This window comes from Papilio polytes, unplaced genomic scaffold, assembly GCF_000836215.1.
Source record: "Papilio polytes unplaced genomic scaffold, Ppol_1.0 DF824381.1, whole genome shotgun sequence".
Classification (NCBI taxonomy): domain Eukaryota; kingdom Metazoa; phylum Arthropoda; class Insecta; order Lepidoptera; family Papilionidae; genus Papilio; species Papilio polytes.
In genome coordinates, this window is record NW_013524823.1 from 415,353 (window position 1) to 434,346 (window position 18,994).

General features: G+C 32.9%; 3 protein-coding genes across 4 annotated transcripts; 1 reads left to right on the top strand and 2 right to left on the bottom strand.

Annotated features, from left to right (window-relative positions):
• Positions 1 to 2,974: 2,974 nt before the first annotated feature.
• On the bottom strand, positions 2,975 to 7,241 carry LOC106111885 (N(G),N(G)-dimethylarginine dimethylaminohydrolase 1). The gene is made up of 5 exons (XM_013294078.1): positions 6,756 to 7,241; positions 6,249 to 6,351; positions 6,042 to 6,139; positions 5,309 to 5,536; positions 2,975 to 4,844 (listed from the first exon to the last, which is right to left on the bottom strand). Exons 1-5 carry the CDS (start codon positions 7,017 to 7,019, stop codon positions 4,737 to 4,739), a joined length of 801 nt encoding a protein of 266 aa, XP_013149532.1. The 5' UTR covers positions 7,020 to 7,241; the 3' UTR covers positions 2,975 to 4,736.
• Positions 7,242 to 8,724: 1,483 nt separating this feature from the next.
• LOC106111858 (transcription initiation factor TFIID subunit 7-like) lies at positions 8,725 to 10,778 on the bottom strand. The gene has a single exon (XM_013294022.1). The coding sequence runs from the start codon at positions 10,665 to 10,667 to the stop codon at positions 9,471 to 9,473; it is 1,197 nt and encodes a 398-aa protein (XP_013149476.1). The 5' UTR covers positions 10,668 to 10,778; the 3' UTR covers positions 8,725 to 9,470.
• A 328-nt stretch (positions 10,779 to 11,106) lies between these two features.
• On the top strand, positions 11,107 to 18,539 carry LOC106112010 (nucleobindin-2). Of its 2 annotated transcripts, none has more exons than XM_013294242.1 (10): positions 11,107 to 11,267; positions 11,582 to 11,701; positions 12,997 to 13,104; positions 13,220 to 13,327; positions 13,660 to 13,830; positions 14,505 to 14,627; positions 15,703 to 15,805; positions 16,461 to 16,694; positions 16,966 to 17,069; positions 17,153 to 18,539. In XM_013294242.1, the coding sequence occupies exons 2-10, from the start codon at positions 11,588 to 11,590 to the stop codon at positions 17,900 to 17,902; spliced, it is 1,815 nt and encodes a 604-aa protein (XP_013149696.1). In that variant the 5' UTR covers positions 11,107 to 11,267; positions 11,582 to 11,587; the 3' UTR covers positions 17,903 to 18,539. The 2 variants fall into 2 exon arrangements, with proteins under 2 accessions (XP_013149696.1, XP_013149704.1); XM_013294250.1 differs by lacking the exon at positions 15,703 to 15,805 and adding an exon at positions 15,555 to 15,654 and having other exon boundaries at positions 11,108 to 11,267.
• The last annotated feature ends 455 nt before the right edge of the window (positions 18,540 to 18,994 follow it).

Genomic DNA, 18,994 nt, shown 5'->3' on the forward strand with positions numbered 1-18,994 from the left:
AACTCTAACCAAAATACAAACCACTCATCTGTCAAAATAAATCGGTAGGCTTTGTTAGATTTGACAGTGAAGTAACTTTCAAAAAAATCGCTCCGTAATGTTAAAAAAACAGTTGCACTAGATTAGCAAGTGTAAAACTTGTTACTATAGTGATGTATTATTGTTAACTCAGATTTGCGTATATTAACCACAAATTATAATTATCTTTTAGTTGGTATAACTGTTTTAATTTTTTTATTTTAATTTTTAATCTCTTGTTTTTCAATAAAATTATTTATATTTTCTATTTCTATTTTTATTTCTTTTTATGAAAAATAGATGATTATATAAAAACTGAATAAATCGTTTAATTCTCAAAAATTGTTGTCAAAATCTGAGGCCCTGTGCTTTCACGGGCCTCGTAGGGCGCCTCCGGCCGGGTCCGAAGTAATGGTCAGTGGGGCGAAGCAGAAGTGATGCCGTGGCGTCCCACACAGTGGCCAGGAGGGAACCGAGGGGTTTAGTGGGTATGCCCCATTATGGGGAGAATCCCACATAACTCTCGTGCCTGCCCCGAGGCATAGAGTATGCAGAAAGCATTCCCCTCAGGAAAAAAACAAGGATCCGAAGTAATGCTGGGCGGAACTTCCATCGGCGTCGGGAGCACGATGAAATATTTAGGGCTCGTTCTCGACAGCCGATGGAAGTTCGAAGAGCACTTTCGGCGTCTGGTCCCTAAGCTCGTAGGAGCCGCCGGAGCTCTGAGTCGGCTCCTACCGAACCTGGGCGGACCGAGCGCACGGTGTCGCCGCCTGTACAAGGGCGTGGTGCGGTCCATGGCGCTCTACGGGGCGCTCATTTGGTTCGACGCTCTGACCGCCCGCACTTATTGTAAAAATAAAAAAAAACAATTGCACTTGATTAGCAAGTGGGATTTCGATGGTGCGTTGAGTCAGAGTAGATCCGAGCAAAGGAAGGATTATAAAAATGACGATTCTGGCATTATCGTGACGGCATTAGTGCCACTAATAATGACTTGTAAAGGAAACGCAGTCTAGGACAAACATAAACCTTGCTCGGCCGCAGATTGCCGGCCTGTACAGTTTACTTTAAAAAGAAAAATAAAATAGCGGGAAAGGAAAAAAATAAGACTAACAAATTAAATAGCAGACCTGAGGCCATCTGAATTTGATAGCAATATAATTGAACGCAAGCTTATGTTAACCATGATAGATTGGAAGATTTGCACTAACTTATCAAAGTAAAAATACTCAGCAACGACAAGGCCTACAATGGTAATTAAATAAAGGGAGACCTACTTTGCCGAAGTATAGGATGTATTCATTTCAATAGGATCATGAAATTGCAAAAACATGCGGTGCTTCGCGTTTTGAACTACAAACTAATTTTGAAAATGAATATACTGATATTAAATAAGTAAAGTTTTTTAGTAAGTTCAATTTCATATTGAATACAGAGCAATTTCAACCACCACACTAGAGTGGGCGTAAAGGATACCCTTTACAGGATGTGTTTAGTATACCAAAAAAATGTATATTAGTCGTACAGACATCGTCACAGAGGAAATCAGGCACAATTGTGCGATACCGGGATTTAAGCCCGACTAAGAGAAAACATTCTAATAGCGCCGAAAACATCGATACATGATAAATTTACGTTATAACGTATGTAATTACTGATACAAAGCACATTACTCTTAATTAAATATGACAATTGATAGGAGAAGGTCCTATCTCCTGAAACACAGTTGTTATAATTAGTTCAGGAGACCCAATGAATTTTGTAAAAGGGCTTTTTATTTTTTATTTAAACATTCAAGAAAAAAATAGATATTTCAAACATCAGATGAAATCAATGAAGGCCCTAGAAATAACCCAATGTGCGCGGCTTCCAATCTGATAAGACTTCTAAATTTATATGGAATTTGAAGTTTAAGCATGCCCTTATCATTTATGACGATGTTATAAATTTAAATTTCGTTTCAGCATTCGGTCGTTACTCATATGACAAATACCGAAAAATATATAGTATCTGAATAATATAAATAACGGTTTTTACTATGCATTAGGCATTTTATGAATGATTTGGCAATATTAATCAAATTACAAATAATTTGTGCGGCGATAAACGCTAACATATCAATAAACATGAATTACTGCATAAAAATTATCGGTATACATGGAAGTAAACTAAAACGTTATGCATAGTGCTAAATTAAAGCTTACCAAAGAGTACAGGGCAATTTTTTACTTATCTATGGTCTTTTCATTGGTAATTTTAATCCAAATGATTTAAATATAACAATTAAAAACCATGATATATTGTTTAGAGGGCGATCGAATATTTTCATTCGTAGTCCGTTTCACAAAGTAAATAAAATTATTTTCGAATCGATCTCAAAATTCTCAAGAAATTGTTTTCGCCTGATAATAGACAGTACAATGGTATTGTTTACAATTTAATTTTATAGGCTTATAAATTTCCATAATGAAGGTAACCTTCATCTGTCAAAATACAAAGCAATTCACGTTACTCTATACCTTTTGCCTACATATTAATACAAAGGCAATATAAACAGCTATAAAATATACACAAATAATAATAAATTAATAATTTTACATCAAATCAATACATTCATTATATGAACATAAAGTAAAAACATGTTTCTCCTATAAATAATTTCCATTCAACATCTTTATGATTATAAATTACTCAAATTACAATATTTAAAACAGTTATTTTATAATTTAATTACCAAATACTAACAACAAATTACAATCAAATAAGTTAAGATAAAATATCAATGAGTTTTTAAATGACAAACATCAAAATATTAATATGTTTTAGACTAAACATGAAATTACAATAATATATTAATGAAATTTAAAATTTAAAATCTCTATATAAATATTCTTGTATAATTAACAATTTTACATGCTCAAATAGCAAATAAATTTATTAGAACAAACCACAAGACATAAAAAAATGATTGAAACTCAAAAGTTTAAGAAAAAAATTTTGTCTGTGTCCACTGCAAAAACACTTGCAATAAACATTGAAAGTAATAAAGTTTACTTTTGTATGTGTTTTAGCTGACAATAGGACATATTATGTGAGAGTATACAGAAATTCTTAAATTACAAAAATAAATAATCATAATAAGTAGATTATAAATAAAAAAGGAATAAGAACCTTCATTAATAATACTGAAATATTACAAGGAATGTTTACTCAGCTAATTAAAATACATGGAATGTAAATATTGAATTGCATAAATAACAATCTACCACAATCTATAGAAAGGCTATGTTTAGATAGAAGAAATACTTTATTTTATCCTATGGAAATCAGTCTTGTAACTTAGGGAATGGGTAATTTGTGTATCAACTAGGATCTATGAGGTAAATATTGTTGTTTTAATATTTTCTTGGATTTAGCATAGAATGAAATACCACAAATAGTTCGATAAAAGTATCTGGCCCAGTAAGAAGCTGTCAGATGTGTCAGAAAATATCTCAGATATCTGACACTTTTTTGACATTGTCAGGAGAGCGCTAGTGAGCTGTCATAACTTAGTGTTCGCGCCTAAACAGCGCTTTTTAACGGCCCTAAAATTTATTCGCACATTTTACGCGCCCCCGCAGCGATAAGTGTGTATACCCATCAAATATCAACAATAACACTCAATACAATAAAACCTGAAGTATAATAGTATATTTGTGATTCAATTGAAGAATACAACCTACACTTAGTTTGAGTTATGACTGGGTCAGATGACTTTATCAAACAATATATTTGCAAAACAGTATTTTAAACTAAACATAATTTAATTTTATGACGTCATACCTAAGGTATTTATCAAAGGATCTATATATCTATTGTAACATATTTTTGCGGCTATAATATATATGTAAAATCAAGTCAGTATCAATTTATTGTCAAATACTGCTAATCTATTTAATGAGAGCTCTACTATTTATTCATTTACTATTTAATATATTATTGAGTCTGGGTAAATGGAAGTTTCGTCTATTTAAATATAAATATGTTATAAAGTTAAGTATAATATTCACTACATTAAAGAAACTGATATTATATGTTAAGAAAATTTCAAAAGCATTTTATTTGGTGCCTAGAGATTTCTAAAGATTATTGTCGGTATTTAAAAGCATGTTGAATATGAGCTGTATAAGTAAATATGCTTCGGTCCAACTTATATTTGTTTAAACTATAAATACCAAATTATAGCTTATTCAACTAGCTAAGATTTGCTTTACTTAGATAAAAAATTAAATTATCTTAGACTGGTGTGTATTTGCTTTTACATCATTGCATTACATTTTATTATTTTTATGGCAACACTGTGGAACATCATAAAATCAATGAAAATGTTGAATAAGTACTAAAAATGCATGTGTAAGATATTTTGACCTTGACTAAAATAAATAGAGATTAACAATACTTATATTGAATAAACTTTTAATACTAATTATTTATTGCAGTTTCTTCTATACTTTAAACATAAAAAATTCTGTATTTTAATTCCTCTAGTTGTTATTTTAGACTTATGCCGCTTAGTTAATATAACAAGGCAAAAGCGCCCATAAAGCTTGTAGATAAACATTTTACTCCAACAATAATACAATATTTAGCCAATGCAATAATATTCAGAAAATTCTCAGGCACAAACATTATCCGCAGACCTAAATTCTGTTAGAGAATAACATACCAGAGGTTTAAGTCTTCCTAACAGGCAGAGCACATGCACTAAGACCAGTGGACATCTTAGCCAGTTCCGAAAAACAAATGGATCGTCTGGCAAAATCAATCTTCTCACAAAAGGCCTGAAATAAGAAAAAATCTCTCATTAACACTAATCTTAAAAATATAATAAATACTTTTGTGCATGTCTTTACTTTTTTTATTTAGATTATTACTTCAATATTGGTCCAGACCAATGGGACTTGTGATATTTCAGTAAAAATATATCATGTAAATAAATATTTTAAATAGGTAAAGTGAGTGTACAAATTGTCGATAACTTAGTACATTATTGTCCGAACGCTGAAACAGTTATTAAGAATGGTACACACCATTGACTAAACAATCGCACAACTGTTCTGCGATTGTAAATTGTTTGGTAGCCAATTCCACTCTTTATTCGCACAACTAAAAATTGAGTAGTGTGCGTACTTCCATACAAGCTCATAGGAATCAAAGCAAGACTAAACAATGACCTTATCATATAAGGCACTGTTACATGTTTAAATATCATTTTAGTACAAGTCATAAGTTTTTTAATTCATACCTTAAATGAATCGGGTATTTCTTCAATAGCCCTGTGAATAAGTGTCCCATTGACATAGAGACAATTTGCAGCTTCATCTTCTGGAACTGTAAGGGTTTGGTAAGAGAAAGTTGCTTCCCTTTCCATTCTTTTCAACAATTCTTGTGCCTCTTTGCTGGCACCTACGCAGAGAATATCGGGTCCTGCCACAGTGATATAACTCTTTAGATGTCGTGCACCTTTCGACATCTGTAAAAATGAAATACTATACTTATTTTATGTATATTTGAGGCACTATTATAATTTTTACAACCAATATATGCGATTATCAGAAGTAATATAGAATAAAGGTTGCACAACCCATGAAATGCTTTAACCCCGCAGAAGACAATAAAGTAAAAGCATTCATTTTATCTGTTAGTGTTAAGTATATTGTCTAATGTAGAAATAAACAATGATGCCACAAGACACAACCAGGAATTTATCCCTAGTGCAACAATTCTCTAATATTTCTTACTATGAGAGCTATCTTGTAAGGCAGAGTATTTTCTGGGTCCCTTGATTCTATTTGTTTCTTCTAGATACCAGAATAAGTGTACTTTAAAAACAACAGGCTTAAGTTTTATTGCATTGGAAGTATTACAGCACTTGTCCCAAGATCTTGTGTTTTTATTTTAATTTCCAATGTAGTTTGAGTTCCAATGAGAAAAAAGTATAACCTATACTACCAACTATAAAAACAAGTATAACTGACCTTTATAGGGGTGCAAGGAAATTCTGGAAATGCTTCTGCAATAGCACTTGCTCCAGCTTCATTGCTTGTATCCGAAATACCCACGAAAAATTCACGACCTGAGGAAAACATATTTGGTTACAAAACAAAAAATATTTAGTACTTGATAGCAATAATATTAAATCCTCTATATTTATTATTAGGTTAAACATAGCATATAAAAATTACCTGTGAATATAACATCAGAACCATTGACTTTGGCATAGGGATCGGACAATTCAATCACTGTTTGTCCTAGATCTTTTTGCATAACATCTTTGAGTATTTTTAGCTGTAAAAGAAATATGTATACAATTCAGTGCTTTAGTTGCCCATAGATCATAAGTTAAATCTCCAAACTCAATTCAAAGACCAGCCATTTTATGAATCAATCTTGGAGTGTAATAAGTTAAATTACTTCCTACACCAAAACTCCCAGCCCGACTGAGGTCCAAATCATTTTAGTTAAACAGATACAGTTGCATATATTCTGTGTTCTTTTTAACATTGTTTTTAGCAACATTAATACTTTGAATGTATTCAAATAAGAAATCATTTAGATACTTAAATTGATGATATTACAGGATAGGTACAAAAGGCTATTCAATCAAAATTTATTTCTCTTACTTAACTAATGCTAACTTATTGCCCATCATATTAACCAAGTGTTATGCAAAACCAACAAAAAAAACGTACCATGTCATCTTCCATGCTAGTAGTTGGTTTCATAAGCAGTGCAATGCCGTGACAAACGACGGCTATATGTTCTAGAACTACATTTTCAGGAAATGAATATCCCAAATCAACTTCTACCACTTCCAAATTGAGTTCCCTAAGAAGTCTAAGGAAGCAATCATGTTGCCGTCGCGCGTCATTAAGATCAGCTCTGTCTGTTACCCGCAATGCCGGTGTCACTTTACCAACCACAACGTGCGTGTATTCATGCATTTTGAAGTCCATTTTCGAAACAGATACAACGCCCTTCCAAGACAACTGTATACACAACTTTTGTGATACTAATACAAAATGCTGTTTCACTTCAGATTACTACCTATTAGACCAGTGGTAATCTTTTGTTGTCATAAATAGACCAATTAACGAATGTATTGATATAAAAGAACGTCCAAGATCAAATCCTTTAATTGGGTAAAATATTATTGAACATGGAGCGCCATAATTCAATCGTACGTGCCACAACAGTGTTGCCAATTCATAAAATAAAAAGCCCCTAATTAATCAACATGTCAAATGCACCATGCAGCTCTATAGTCTAGAGTTCTGAGGTAAAATTAAATCCTCAAAACTATTTAGCTTTTATTAATTGATGCCGAACAGTAGAGTGGTAGAACCCGCTTTACGTCTTCGCACAAATGGGTTGACTCGCCCGGTGTAATACCACGACCACACAGAAGAGAGGCTTGAAGTGGGAGCAATTCCGCCTTTTGTTTGATGAGTGTAGTAGCGGAGGTCCCACTTTAGTCCCTTTTCCTTCCCATCCTTTTTCTTATACGACAAGGATGGGAAGGGAAGGTGGATTTGACGGTCGTATGGGATATATCCTCTTTATGTCCGTCTCCTCCTTCGTCGGTCAAGGGTAAGCAACGCATCCACTAGTGCGAATGTCTATAGGCAGCGGTCCCTTCGCCATTTTGGCGGATTCAGGTAGCCGCTTGCTAGTTTGCCACCTTATGATAAATAAATGTTGTTGGTAGCAATTTTTTTTTTTTTAGTTAATGATAACACCAAACGCTTTTACCAAATTTGTACCTAAAAATACTTTTTGGGTAAAAGTTATAAGCAATTTAGGTTGAATTCCATACTCTTCATGAGGTCAAAATAATATACTACTAACTACTCAAGTAAAACTGTCAAAACTGGAACTGGACTCCATTGTAGGACTTTCCTTCCCCACCAGGCGTTCTTGGATCGACAGATATGACCGGCCCAATGCTACTTCAACTTCAACCAATCCAATAATAATAACGAAGTAACGGCTCGTGCACGTGTAGGACCCCTAGAGCTCCTGAGAGAGCCCTCGAGCTTAGTTACCCATTATAAACGAGGTTTAGGCTAAACGCCACCTCCGCTCGGCCACCTCAAGCCCGGTGAATCTGTAAATCAAGGCAAACATTTGTCACAAAAAAAAAGTCAACCTGATAACTTTGACAACTATGTCGTCTATTTTGGTTCTCTGTCGAATTATATCTTTTCGGATTTTATTCCTTAGAGAAACACCGAGCATAGTCCCCTCCATCGCCCCTTGTGCGACTCTTAACTTATGGGCCAACCCCATCGTCAGTAGACCATTGTGGGAAGGACGCACTGATTAAAGATTCTCATCCTTAGATATTGAGGAATTTGCGACGTAAGGATTGGACGAAATTTCCAAAGTGTTGCCTAGCCCAGTCGTATACATCTATCAATCTCTTTGTTGAGTTTCAGCCAAGCTGTATAACTTGTCCAAGGTAGACATAGTCATTTACTACTTCAATGGCCGCATTCTTGATGGTAACTGGGCCGGGACGATATGCTCATTCAATATGACTTTCGTCAAGGACGTTAGTTATGAATGTGGAGTGGTACTGATGGAGATAGACCTAGAAAGAGATGGATAGATTGAAATGATTTAAATGGCCTCTGTTACAACCCAATATTCTACCATTTATTACATAAAAAAGAATAACAAAACTATATAGAATTGTAAAAACTAATATTAACAAGAATTACTTAGATTCATAGACATTATTACAATCACTACCTGATTAAAAAACTTAGGTTTCAATGACCTTTCCAAGAGATTCCTTCACACTACTTATTAAATATTTTTGCTAATTAGTATAATTAAAAAGTAGCCTTAAGTGTTATATTAGGTGAAGACAAGGTGGATATACTTATCTTCAATAAACTATTAACTACAATAAACTACTATCTGTTATTCTATGAATTCTTACATTCAGTGGAATCTGGATAAGCAGAGTGCAAGTGACCTTGATATTGTCTTGCTTATTTGATCATAATTTCTTGCTTGGGACTAGACAATGACTCTCGGTTAAAGAACTTTCTTGCTTATCCAGATTTAACAGTATTTCATTAACAATATGGAACATATGGATTGGAGCATTCTCTATGTTTTAGTCTAATTAGAAACACAAATCAATAAACTTTCAAAATTTGAGCACCGATAGCACTTGATAACTCAATATATAGTAATCAATAAACAATAAACTCATTGGACTTGTAAATATAAATTTGACAACAACTTTTCAATGTACATCATAATGAAAGCAATGAATGTGTAAATATAAATTTGCCAATATTTTTTAATACATCATGAAGATGATCAAAAGGAGAGCTAATGTGCAATAGACACATATTTTATGCAAGTGTAGATTATGTACTAAATAATACAATTTAAATATCATCAGAAGTTTGGAGGGTGATTATTCCTTGGCGCTCCATTTCTTTATACATGATATCTTGATTCAGAGTGTGTAGAATGTCTTGGAATCGCTGTCGCAAAGCCAAATTCTCCATTCCAGCAATTTCATGTTGAGTTCTCTGTCGGCGCTGTTTCAATTCTTCTAATTCAGCTCCTAATTCATCAATTCTAAACTGCATGTTATCTTTAGACATGTCACGTGCTTGGAAATCAATCTCTTCTTCAGAAGACATACCACCGCTTTTAGATATGTGGGATACTGCAGATGTTGCAGTACTGTTACGTCCGGTAGATTTCTTTGAACTTTGACCTTGAAACATTTGCGAATCGAACTCAATTGGATAATCTCTCTTTGAGTGTGTATCTCCCATACCATACATTGAGTTATTATCTGATAACCGACTGTCATATGGTGATAAGCGACTGTCTTCCATATCAACATTAGCATTTTCATCATCACTATCACTGACAGCTCCACCAAAAATGTCAACAACATTTGAGGCCTTTTGGTTAACAGTCTCCGAAGTCACCGTCTCTTTCTTATTTCTTTCAGCTTTTGATTTGCGCTCAGGCTTAGAATGTGTAGACGTGCTTGCCTCAGGCTTAGGGTGTTCATCTTCTTCCTTGATAACTTCCCAAGTCACACTTACAGCTTCATTGTCTGCTCGTAAAAGTCTTTTAATTTCTTTTTCAATTTCCGGTGCTTCCACATACTTTTTCTTTAACGTTTTTCTAAACCGTCGCTTACGCACATTTTTTGTTGGAGGTGTTATACCATGCGGCCATAAGAACTTTTTGTCTACTTTATATGGATCTTTCTTTTTATTTTTAGATGGTGCCTCTTCTTCTACAGTAGGTGTATCTGGTTCATCTTTGCATATCATCATTTGGCATATATCAGCTGTCTTATAGAAACTCTTATTATCAATTGTTTTCAAAGATTCTACAATGGTCGGTAAATCTATAATTTTGGCATGCATCAACCAATGGTCGAGCCGCACTTCGCCGTGTCTCACATCGTTATCCACTTGTATTGTCAAACGATTTTTAAGGTTCTCCCCTGTTTTAAGCACTTCGCGAAGTACTTTAGCAGGCTCTTCGGGAAGCCTTAGTACAAATTGGGACTCGAGTTCTGACGGGTACTCAAGATCTTTTTTATCTTTACTCATTATGAATTGTATATACTAAATTCACAAATGTTTAGTTAAACAAAATACTACACGATTACTTAATTAACACTTACTAAATTGAAAACAGTTTTTTAAATATTAAAGTTCTTGCTTTTTGTATTCCTTATCCTTGTTCATTTAATATTTGACAAATATTTGACAGAAAAGAAAACCAACCAATCGCAGAAGTCATAGATAAGTGTTGTCAGTAGTGAAAAAACATCATGTACCTATTTTTAAAGTGTCTTGTTAATTCCAAGATGAACACATATACCATATAACATACCTTATATTAGTTTTTTTTTAACGCCGCCTTTAAATTAGGGGTAAAGATAGACCACACAATAAACTCAATTTAAATGTGAAAGCATTTTAGTACAATAGAATAGACTCTGTATAGTCTTTTGGTTCATCTAATCGTTGATTGGTTGGTTAAATCTCATTTCTGTGACGTAATTTGGACACGTCAATACCAAGAAATTAAAAAGGTGCATCATAAAACGAATTCATAAGACGATTGAAGATTCATTATATAAAACTGTAGCATCACAGTCGAAATCGTTTATGCTGAAATAAATACGTATAAGTGTTATAAAAACAGTAAGTACTGATTAACATATTTATAAAATAGATTAATTAGTATAATGCGATTTTTTTGCACTTGTATGAAAATTAACAAAAAATATTTTTATATAGTAGTAGTAGCACGCGTAATTATAATAATTTAAATTTAGCTCCGAATCTATATTTAACATTTATAAATCCCATGCATTTTTTTACTATTTCTTTTAATTGTGAAAAAATATTTTTCGCGTCCTGCCTATTCGTAGAAAGTTGTTTTATTAATTCTATTAACACTTGTGTGTGGAGTAAATCTATATGTTCATAACATGTTGTTTTTTTAATTTTGACAGACTACAATGAAGATCAAAGGAAGTATAATTTGTCTACTAGTGATATTTCACTGTTCATATGCACCTCCAGTTTCTCAAGATAAGTCTAAGGAACAAGATAGTGAAATAAAGGATGACCTGGTAAGGGTTGTAATTCTATTTTTAATCATTGCACATACATGGTTATTTTTTAATTATGAGAAAAAAGTAGCATTATCTGTTGATCATATTTAAGAAGTAAAAATTTATGATTGGAATCAAATTTCAAAGATAACACTTAATATAACAGTTTCCGCTCTGTTCTTTTTATAAAAGCTATAATAACATTTACCCACTCTCCTACTACTGATGGCTACAAAGGTAGAGGAAGACAAAGGAAAGTATGGATGGATTGTGTGAAAGAGACGACTGATAGAGATGCATGGAAGAGCAGCACATACTGTGCCAACCATCCATAAGGGATAAGAGCAAGTGGACGATGACCTACTGTCCTACTAGCTAATTGTTTCTTTTTTTCTGGTCATTAAAAAGTAACAGTGTATTATGTATTTATAGTCTACTGATATGATAAGAGACCAACCAATATGTGACTTTAAAGTCAGCTGCTGTGCATGATGTGGACAATCGCTGAATAATGTTGCATCACTCCTTAAAAAGTACTCTTTTACATTATGGAATACAAGATGCAATTGTGATCTAGTACATTTATCTCTTCCTCTACATTCCGAAGCTATGAGCATTACCTAAATAATAGTTTTTATTGTGCAATTACAATATTTAACAAAGTACACAAAGAAATTATTGAATTATGTTAAGATCATAAAAGTATAATGGGTAAATGGATATTTGCTAAAATACCAGTTGTTAAATACTATCTAATTATTGAAGGGAATTGAATAATATATCACATACTAATAATGAAAATGAAATGTAAGTCAATTTATATTGCTTAAAAGTCAGGCCTCTTTGTTTATAAGCAGAACTATACTTAGTGATTTACAAAAAAGAAAAATTGTTTCTGAAATAACCAGTATAAAATGTGAAGGTTGGCATTACACATAATGGTCTTAATTTTTTTTTAACTTGTTTTTAGCGACTATGTCCATATAATTGGATTTTCTTTGTTCAAAAATCCAGTTGTCTCTGTATTTTAAAAAAAAAAATAAAGCGATGGATATGTTTTTGTACAGATGCAATAGATGTGTAATTTGATTCACATTTTGCCAACATTTTTAATAAGCAAGGATTTATAATAAACATAAATATTTGTAATGTAAACTCTATTATAGTTGCTGTACAATGCATCTAAAAGAAAAATGAATATATTTTTACAGAATTGAACCAAAAAACTAGTTTCCCCGAGTTAATTTTTAATATAAGAAATTTTAGTGGCAGTACATGTTGAGTAATATATTGTACTCGTTTCTTGTTCTTAGGAGGAGTATATGGAATACCACAGATATTTAAAAGAAGTAGTTCAAGCTCTGGAAAGTGATCCAGATTTCAGAGAGCGGTTGGAAAAAGCTGATGAAGATGATGTAAGAGTAAGTGACCTTTCTTATTTCTTAAATTAACATTTCAAATATTGTATATAATGTATTTTATTTACTTGCTTGCTGTTTGTATTTTTTTACCAAATAATGTATTTTTTGCCGTTAGTCTGGAAAGATAGCCGAACAACTGGATTTTGTCAATCACAATGTTAGAACTAAATTGGATGAAATTAAACGACGTGAATTGGATAGACTCCGCCACCTAGCTACTAAAGTAAGGATATTTTAATGACAACAATATGCTTTTAATGTAATTTTTTTATTTGTTGTGTTTTGTTTAGTTTGTTAATGTTTACCTTGTCTTTTGGATAGGTCCTTTTACTTTTGAACGGGATTAGACTATACAATCTTAAGGTTTTATTATGTTAAATGTAAGCAGTATTTTATAATAGACAAATGTAATTGTTTTTTATTTTGAAAATAGAGAATGTTGAATATTGACATATTTTTCCTTCTTGTTAGTTAAACATAAAGAGACTGAGGGAATTTACAAGTCACATCATTAATACATTAATTAAAAGTGATTCATTAATAAAATATTTTCAGCAATTTGAATTAACTAATGATCTTGAAATAAATACTGGAAAAATACCATCAAATGAGCATTTAGATCATGATAATCCTCATACATTTGAAATTGAAGATCTAAAGAAGTTGATAAAGAAAACAACATCTGATTTAGAAGAGGCTGACAAGCAGAGAAAGGAAGACTTCAAGGTAAGTTTATTTACATAAAATGTTTAAATTTCATCATCAGTAAATCAGTATAGACAACAAATTCATGTAGCATTTTATTCTCATTACTAAATAACCTTCACCCTTTGGTGATATAAATCAACAACTTTATCAATATAATCCTTTGATTATATTGATAAAGTTGTTGATTTTATTTGTGTTGTAATAGATTTTTTAATCACTGTCAACCACTGGAGATAAGATATGGGATAAACATTTGAGTGAAACAAACAACTGTCCTAAAGTAATGCCTTTCTTTATATGCACTGATATTTTATAAGCCAACAACTCATAGTGCTTTGAGATACTCTTTCCAGAAAGGTTGATCACTTGAAGAGACTTACCGACTTACTTGAAGAGACTCACATGAAAGACTATGTATATAGCTAGAAATAATGCTACTTAGCATATATACCTTTATATACAATTTCCTTGTATAAAACAAGACCAAATGACACTTGAAGTTATTGACGCGCTGTGATAATTATTGTTATTGTAGGCTTTGTTGAATATTTAATATGCTGGTATTGGTACCCCAATGAGTCGCTTCTTATTTTTTTTATCTCAGATTGTTTAATGGTTATTAAGTAATCCCTTGTCATTCTTATATGAATATACACAGGATAACATTAGTCAATATTCGGTGTCTATTTCAGAAATATGAAATGCAAAAAGAATTTGATAAGCATCAAAAACTTGAGGCAATGGATGAGGTTCATAAGAAAGAATATATGGAGAAAATGAAGCAAGAGGAAGAGGAAAGGAAACATCATCAACCAGTAAGTTAAATTGTTAACTATGTTTTGTTATAGAGTTAAAATTAAAACAACTAGACAATTCTTTAGTTCAAAGTATTCATGTTTTCCTTGACATAAAAAGATATGTATAAAATGTTTATGCAAAAACTCTTGGAGTTGTTTTGAGAACACTTCATTAAAGTTCTATGTGCAATTACATTTACCAATTAAGCAGAGGGAAAAATTATGACGCATTTTTGTCATAAGCGGAAAGATAAGGCTTAATTAATTTTTTTATGAACATTGGTATAGGGATTTGTGTGATTAGCTTGATGGTAGATTACATTTCGCTACTGTGTAATATCTGCTAGGTATTGTTTATTGATAATATAGAAAACTACATTTTATTCATAAATATTGATATATTTAATTAAAAATAATGTTATAGTTAGTTATATTCTGCGAAATACATGATTGTTAATTCGTAACTATTATCGTGATATAACAAACCATAGTTAAAAAATAACAATTTTGATAAAATGTTGTTAACCAATTGATGCTGTCAATTTTTTTACTGTAAAATAGGTACAATATAATCTACTAGCTTCTGTCCGCATGAAATTAAACAAAAACAAAAGTAAGTAGCCTATGTGTTCTTCCAAACTATCCTCTATGTCTATGCCAAGATCTGTTCAGCCATTTACGCTACAAACACTAACAAACATCTATCCATCTAAAATTTCGCATTTATAATACTAGTAAAATGTAAGATTTTTTTAATCTCTGTTTAATTTTAACCGAGTTAGAGATTAATAATGTTGTAATACAGGTGTTGAAATGTTGGAGAGTGAAATTTAGATGTTATTGGCAGGGACTATGTTGTTAATATCTATACTATGTTTGTTGTTTATGTATATCCTAATTATTATGTAAATGTAGATAGCATATTTAGATATTGTATAAACACAGCTCCATCACCCCGGGTCCAAACAACAGTTGGAGGAGGTTTGGGAAAAGCAGGACCATATGGACCAAGCGTTTGATCCCAAAGCGTTCTTCATGATGCACGGTGAGTTATTTTTAGACAATTATTAAAACTTGATATTATCTGTGGCAGTTACATCATCCTGTGACCAGAGAACAGTTGTTAGAACTATGGAAAAACGCCGACCATATGGATAAAAAAGATTTCAACCCAAAAGCATTTTTCATGATGCATGGTAAGGTCCATAGAGAAATAGTTTATTTTATGTAGAAAGTTTGCCACTGTTTTGTTTTACACTTTGTTAGAATAGTCAATAGGCTGTTGCTTTTGTGAATTGATTTATGTAAACATTATGCACTTTGTCGATCACAGGTTTCATCCCCTTTTTTGTCTTGTATAGGCATATTTTAGATAGAAGTCATTTAATTGTATATGTTTGGCACAAAGAGAAAGTACACTCAATAATTTGCCAAAGAGCACTTTGTTGCTATACGCATCCCACAATCTTTATATTGCATTTAATAAACTTTCATTGGTAGCAAACATTTAATAAAAATTATATCCTTCAGTTGGTCTGTTGCTACTAAATTCATGTTTTATTAAAGTAACGCAAAGATTTTTGCTCTTTGGGATTAAATCTTTTACGCGTACTACAATGCAATATCACGAAATTGCCATGTAACGAAAATGGGTTATGGTTTTGACTGCTCTCTATATGACCAAAATTATTGTCGCAGCCACTGATTCCTCGATCATTATATGTCTCATTGATTTGCTAATATCCCTGAAAAATTAGTTAAACATGTGTGTACTGTTACCCATCTTGTATCGAGCATTCATTACGTGGAAATGTATTTAACAAAAATTAGTAATTAACATTACGTATACAGACGTTGACGGGAACGGTGTCTGGGATGCTGACGAAGTTAAAGCACTATTTATCAAGGAATTGGACAAAGTTTACGGGCCGGGAGGTCCAAATAAGGATCTGCATGAGAGAGCTGAAGAAATGGAGCGAATGCGAGAACATGTATTCAAAGAGAACGACCGCAACCGAGACGGACTTATCGACTTCCATGAGTTCATGACTGAGACGCAGAAGGCTGATTTCAATCAAGATGAAGGTGAGTTTTTTACCAAATATAAGTATCCTTTCTGACATATGGAAGGGAAAATATTACAAAAGTTGCATATTCTACACTTAATCTCATAAATTTCAATTTAATATAGAAAATCTTACTAATATTACAAATCCGAAAGTTTAGATGGATGGATGGATCAATGTTTGTTAGAGTTTGCAGCCTAAATGTTACAATTTTCAATGTATCGTATACATTTTTCTCCAAACTGCTTTGTTTACATATTATGTCATTTTTCTTAATCCGATTGTTATAGGTTGGAAATCTATAGATGAAAATCAAATTTACACGCAAACTGAATATGAGGAATTTGAAAGACGAAGACTTGAAGAACTGAGATACCTGCAGCAACGTGGTTTGGTAAGTAGATCAATGTATTCGTTAGAAAAATTGTCTTGCTTCACTGTATATACTTTAAAATGTAATATAAAATTTATTTCCAGGTTGATGCTCATGGTAGACCAGTCCCGGGTGCCCAGCATCAAATTCACCAAGCATACCAGCAACAACAAGCCTTCCAACAACAACAACAATTCCAGCAAGCCCAACAACAAGGATACCAAGGCCACCAGCAATATTATCAGGGACATCCTCAAGGACAACTGCCTCCGCAATATGCACCAGGTCAAGCGCCCCCAGGCTTTCATCCTAATCCGGTACCACAGGGACAACCCCAATTCCAAGGTTACCCGCAAGGTCAATTCCAAGGACAACCTCAGGGTCAATTCCAAGGACAACCTCAGGGTCAGTTTCAAGGACAACCTCAAGGTCAATTCCAAGGACAGCCTCAAGGACAGTTCCAAGGACAGCCACAAGGTCAATTCCAGGGTCAGCCTCAAGGACAGTTCCAAGCCCACCAGGGTCAACCCCAAGGTCAACAAGGACAGGCACAAGGACAACAGCATCCTCCAGCACAAAATCAACCAGGAAACTTGAACCAGCCTCCGCAAGCACAGAACGTGAATCAAGCATCTCAGCAACAGGCTCCAAAAGTTGATTCCCCCATCCAAGGCCAGTCTCAACCGGTTCAAGGTCAGAGTGGTCAAACCCAAACGAACCAAGTACAAGGCCAAGTTCCACCTCAAGGTCAGAACCCTGGACAAGCTTCGCAAGGTCAAAACCAAGGACAACCTCCTCAAGGTCAAGCACCTCATGTTCAGGCCCAACCGCCTAATGTAATAGTTAATCATTAAAATACTATGAATGCTATATTCTACGCATATTAATCACATCACAGCTACTCGCAAATTGGTGCCAAATTATAACCTCTTTGTTATATCTCATACTCACTTTTATAATTATTTTATGATGCACGAATGTTTTAACTTTGCCAGATTTAATTAGTCAAGCTGTGTCTAACTAACGAAGAGTTAGTATAGTATTAGCGTTAAATCTGATTCTATTTGACTGGATGTTGATTATTAACAAGTTATTTATTTAAAAAGCCTGAAATCCCGACTGATTTGAATCAATAAAACACAACATTTGGCGTAAGTTGATTAGAAAAAGGATATATATAAAAATATTTAAGTCGGGAAATTACGTTAAACATAATATTGTAATATGTCAAAAATGTTTCTCATTTAATATTAATTTGAATGTTGATAATTTAGTCATAGTTTTCTGCCACTATATTTTGAATTAAAAAGCAAAGTAATTTGTTATGTATGTTTGTCGGTTTGATATATGTTGTATGTAATGTGAAATATATAGTTCAAAAAAATCTAGTAAAGTTATTGATTCGTATTTGCATGTGCGTTGCCAAACTGTAATGGCTTAGAGAATTAGAAAATACTGGCTATCGTATTCTATAATAAATTATCAATAACACTTTAAGCGTTTTATTTTAACACTAGCTTTCGCTAACGACGCCGTCCGCGGGGAATAAAAAAACAAAAGTGAGTAGCCTATGTGCTCTACCAGACTATCATCCACATCTATAACAAATTTCATCGAAATCTGTTCAGTCATTTAGGCTACAAACTTTAACAAATATCCGTTCATCTAAACATTCGTATTTATAATATTAGTATGATTATTATCCCTATTCATCAAGAGGGACGTATACCCAAAATAAGGACTAACTGTAATAGCATTTAGTCAATAATTCAAAAATAGAAAAACAAGGCTGTATATAAACTAAAACTGTCGTGGTTTTTACAAATATAATATTCGTAAGATACGGGTTTCTTACAACGTAGGCACACACGGCACAATAATCCCGAAATATCGGGAGTTAAAACAATCCAATCGTGGTAAGAAACCCGTATCTTACGAACATGATA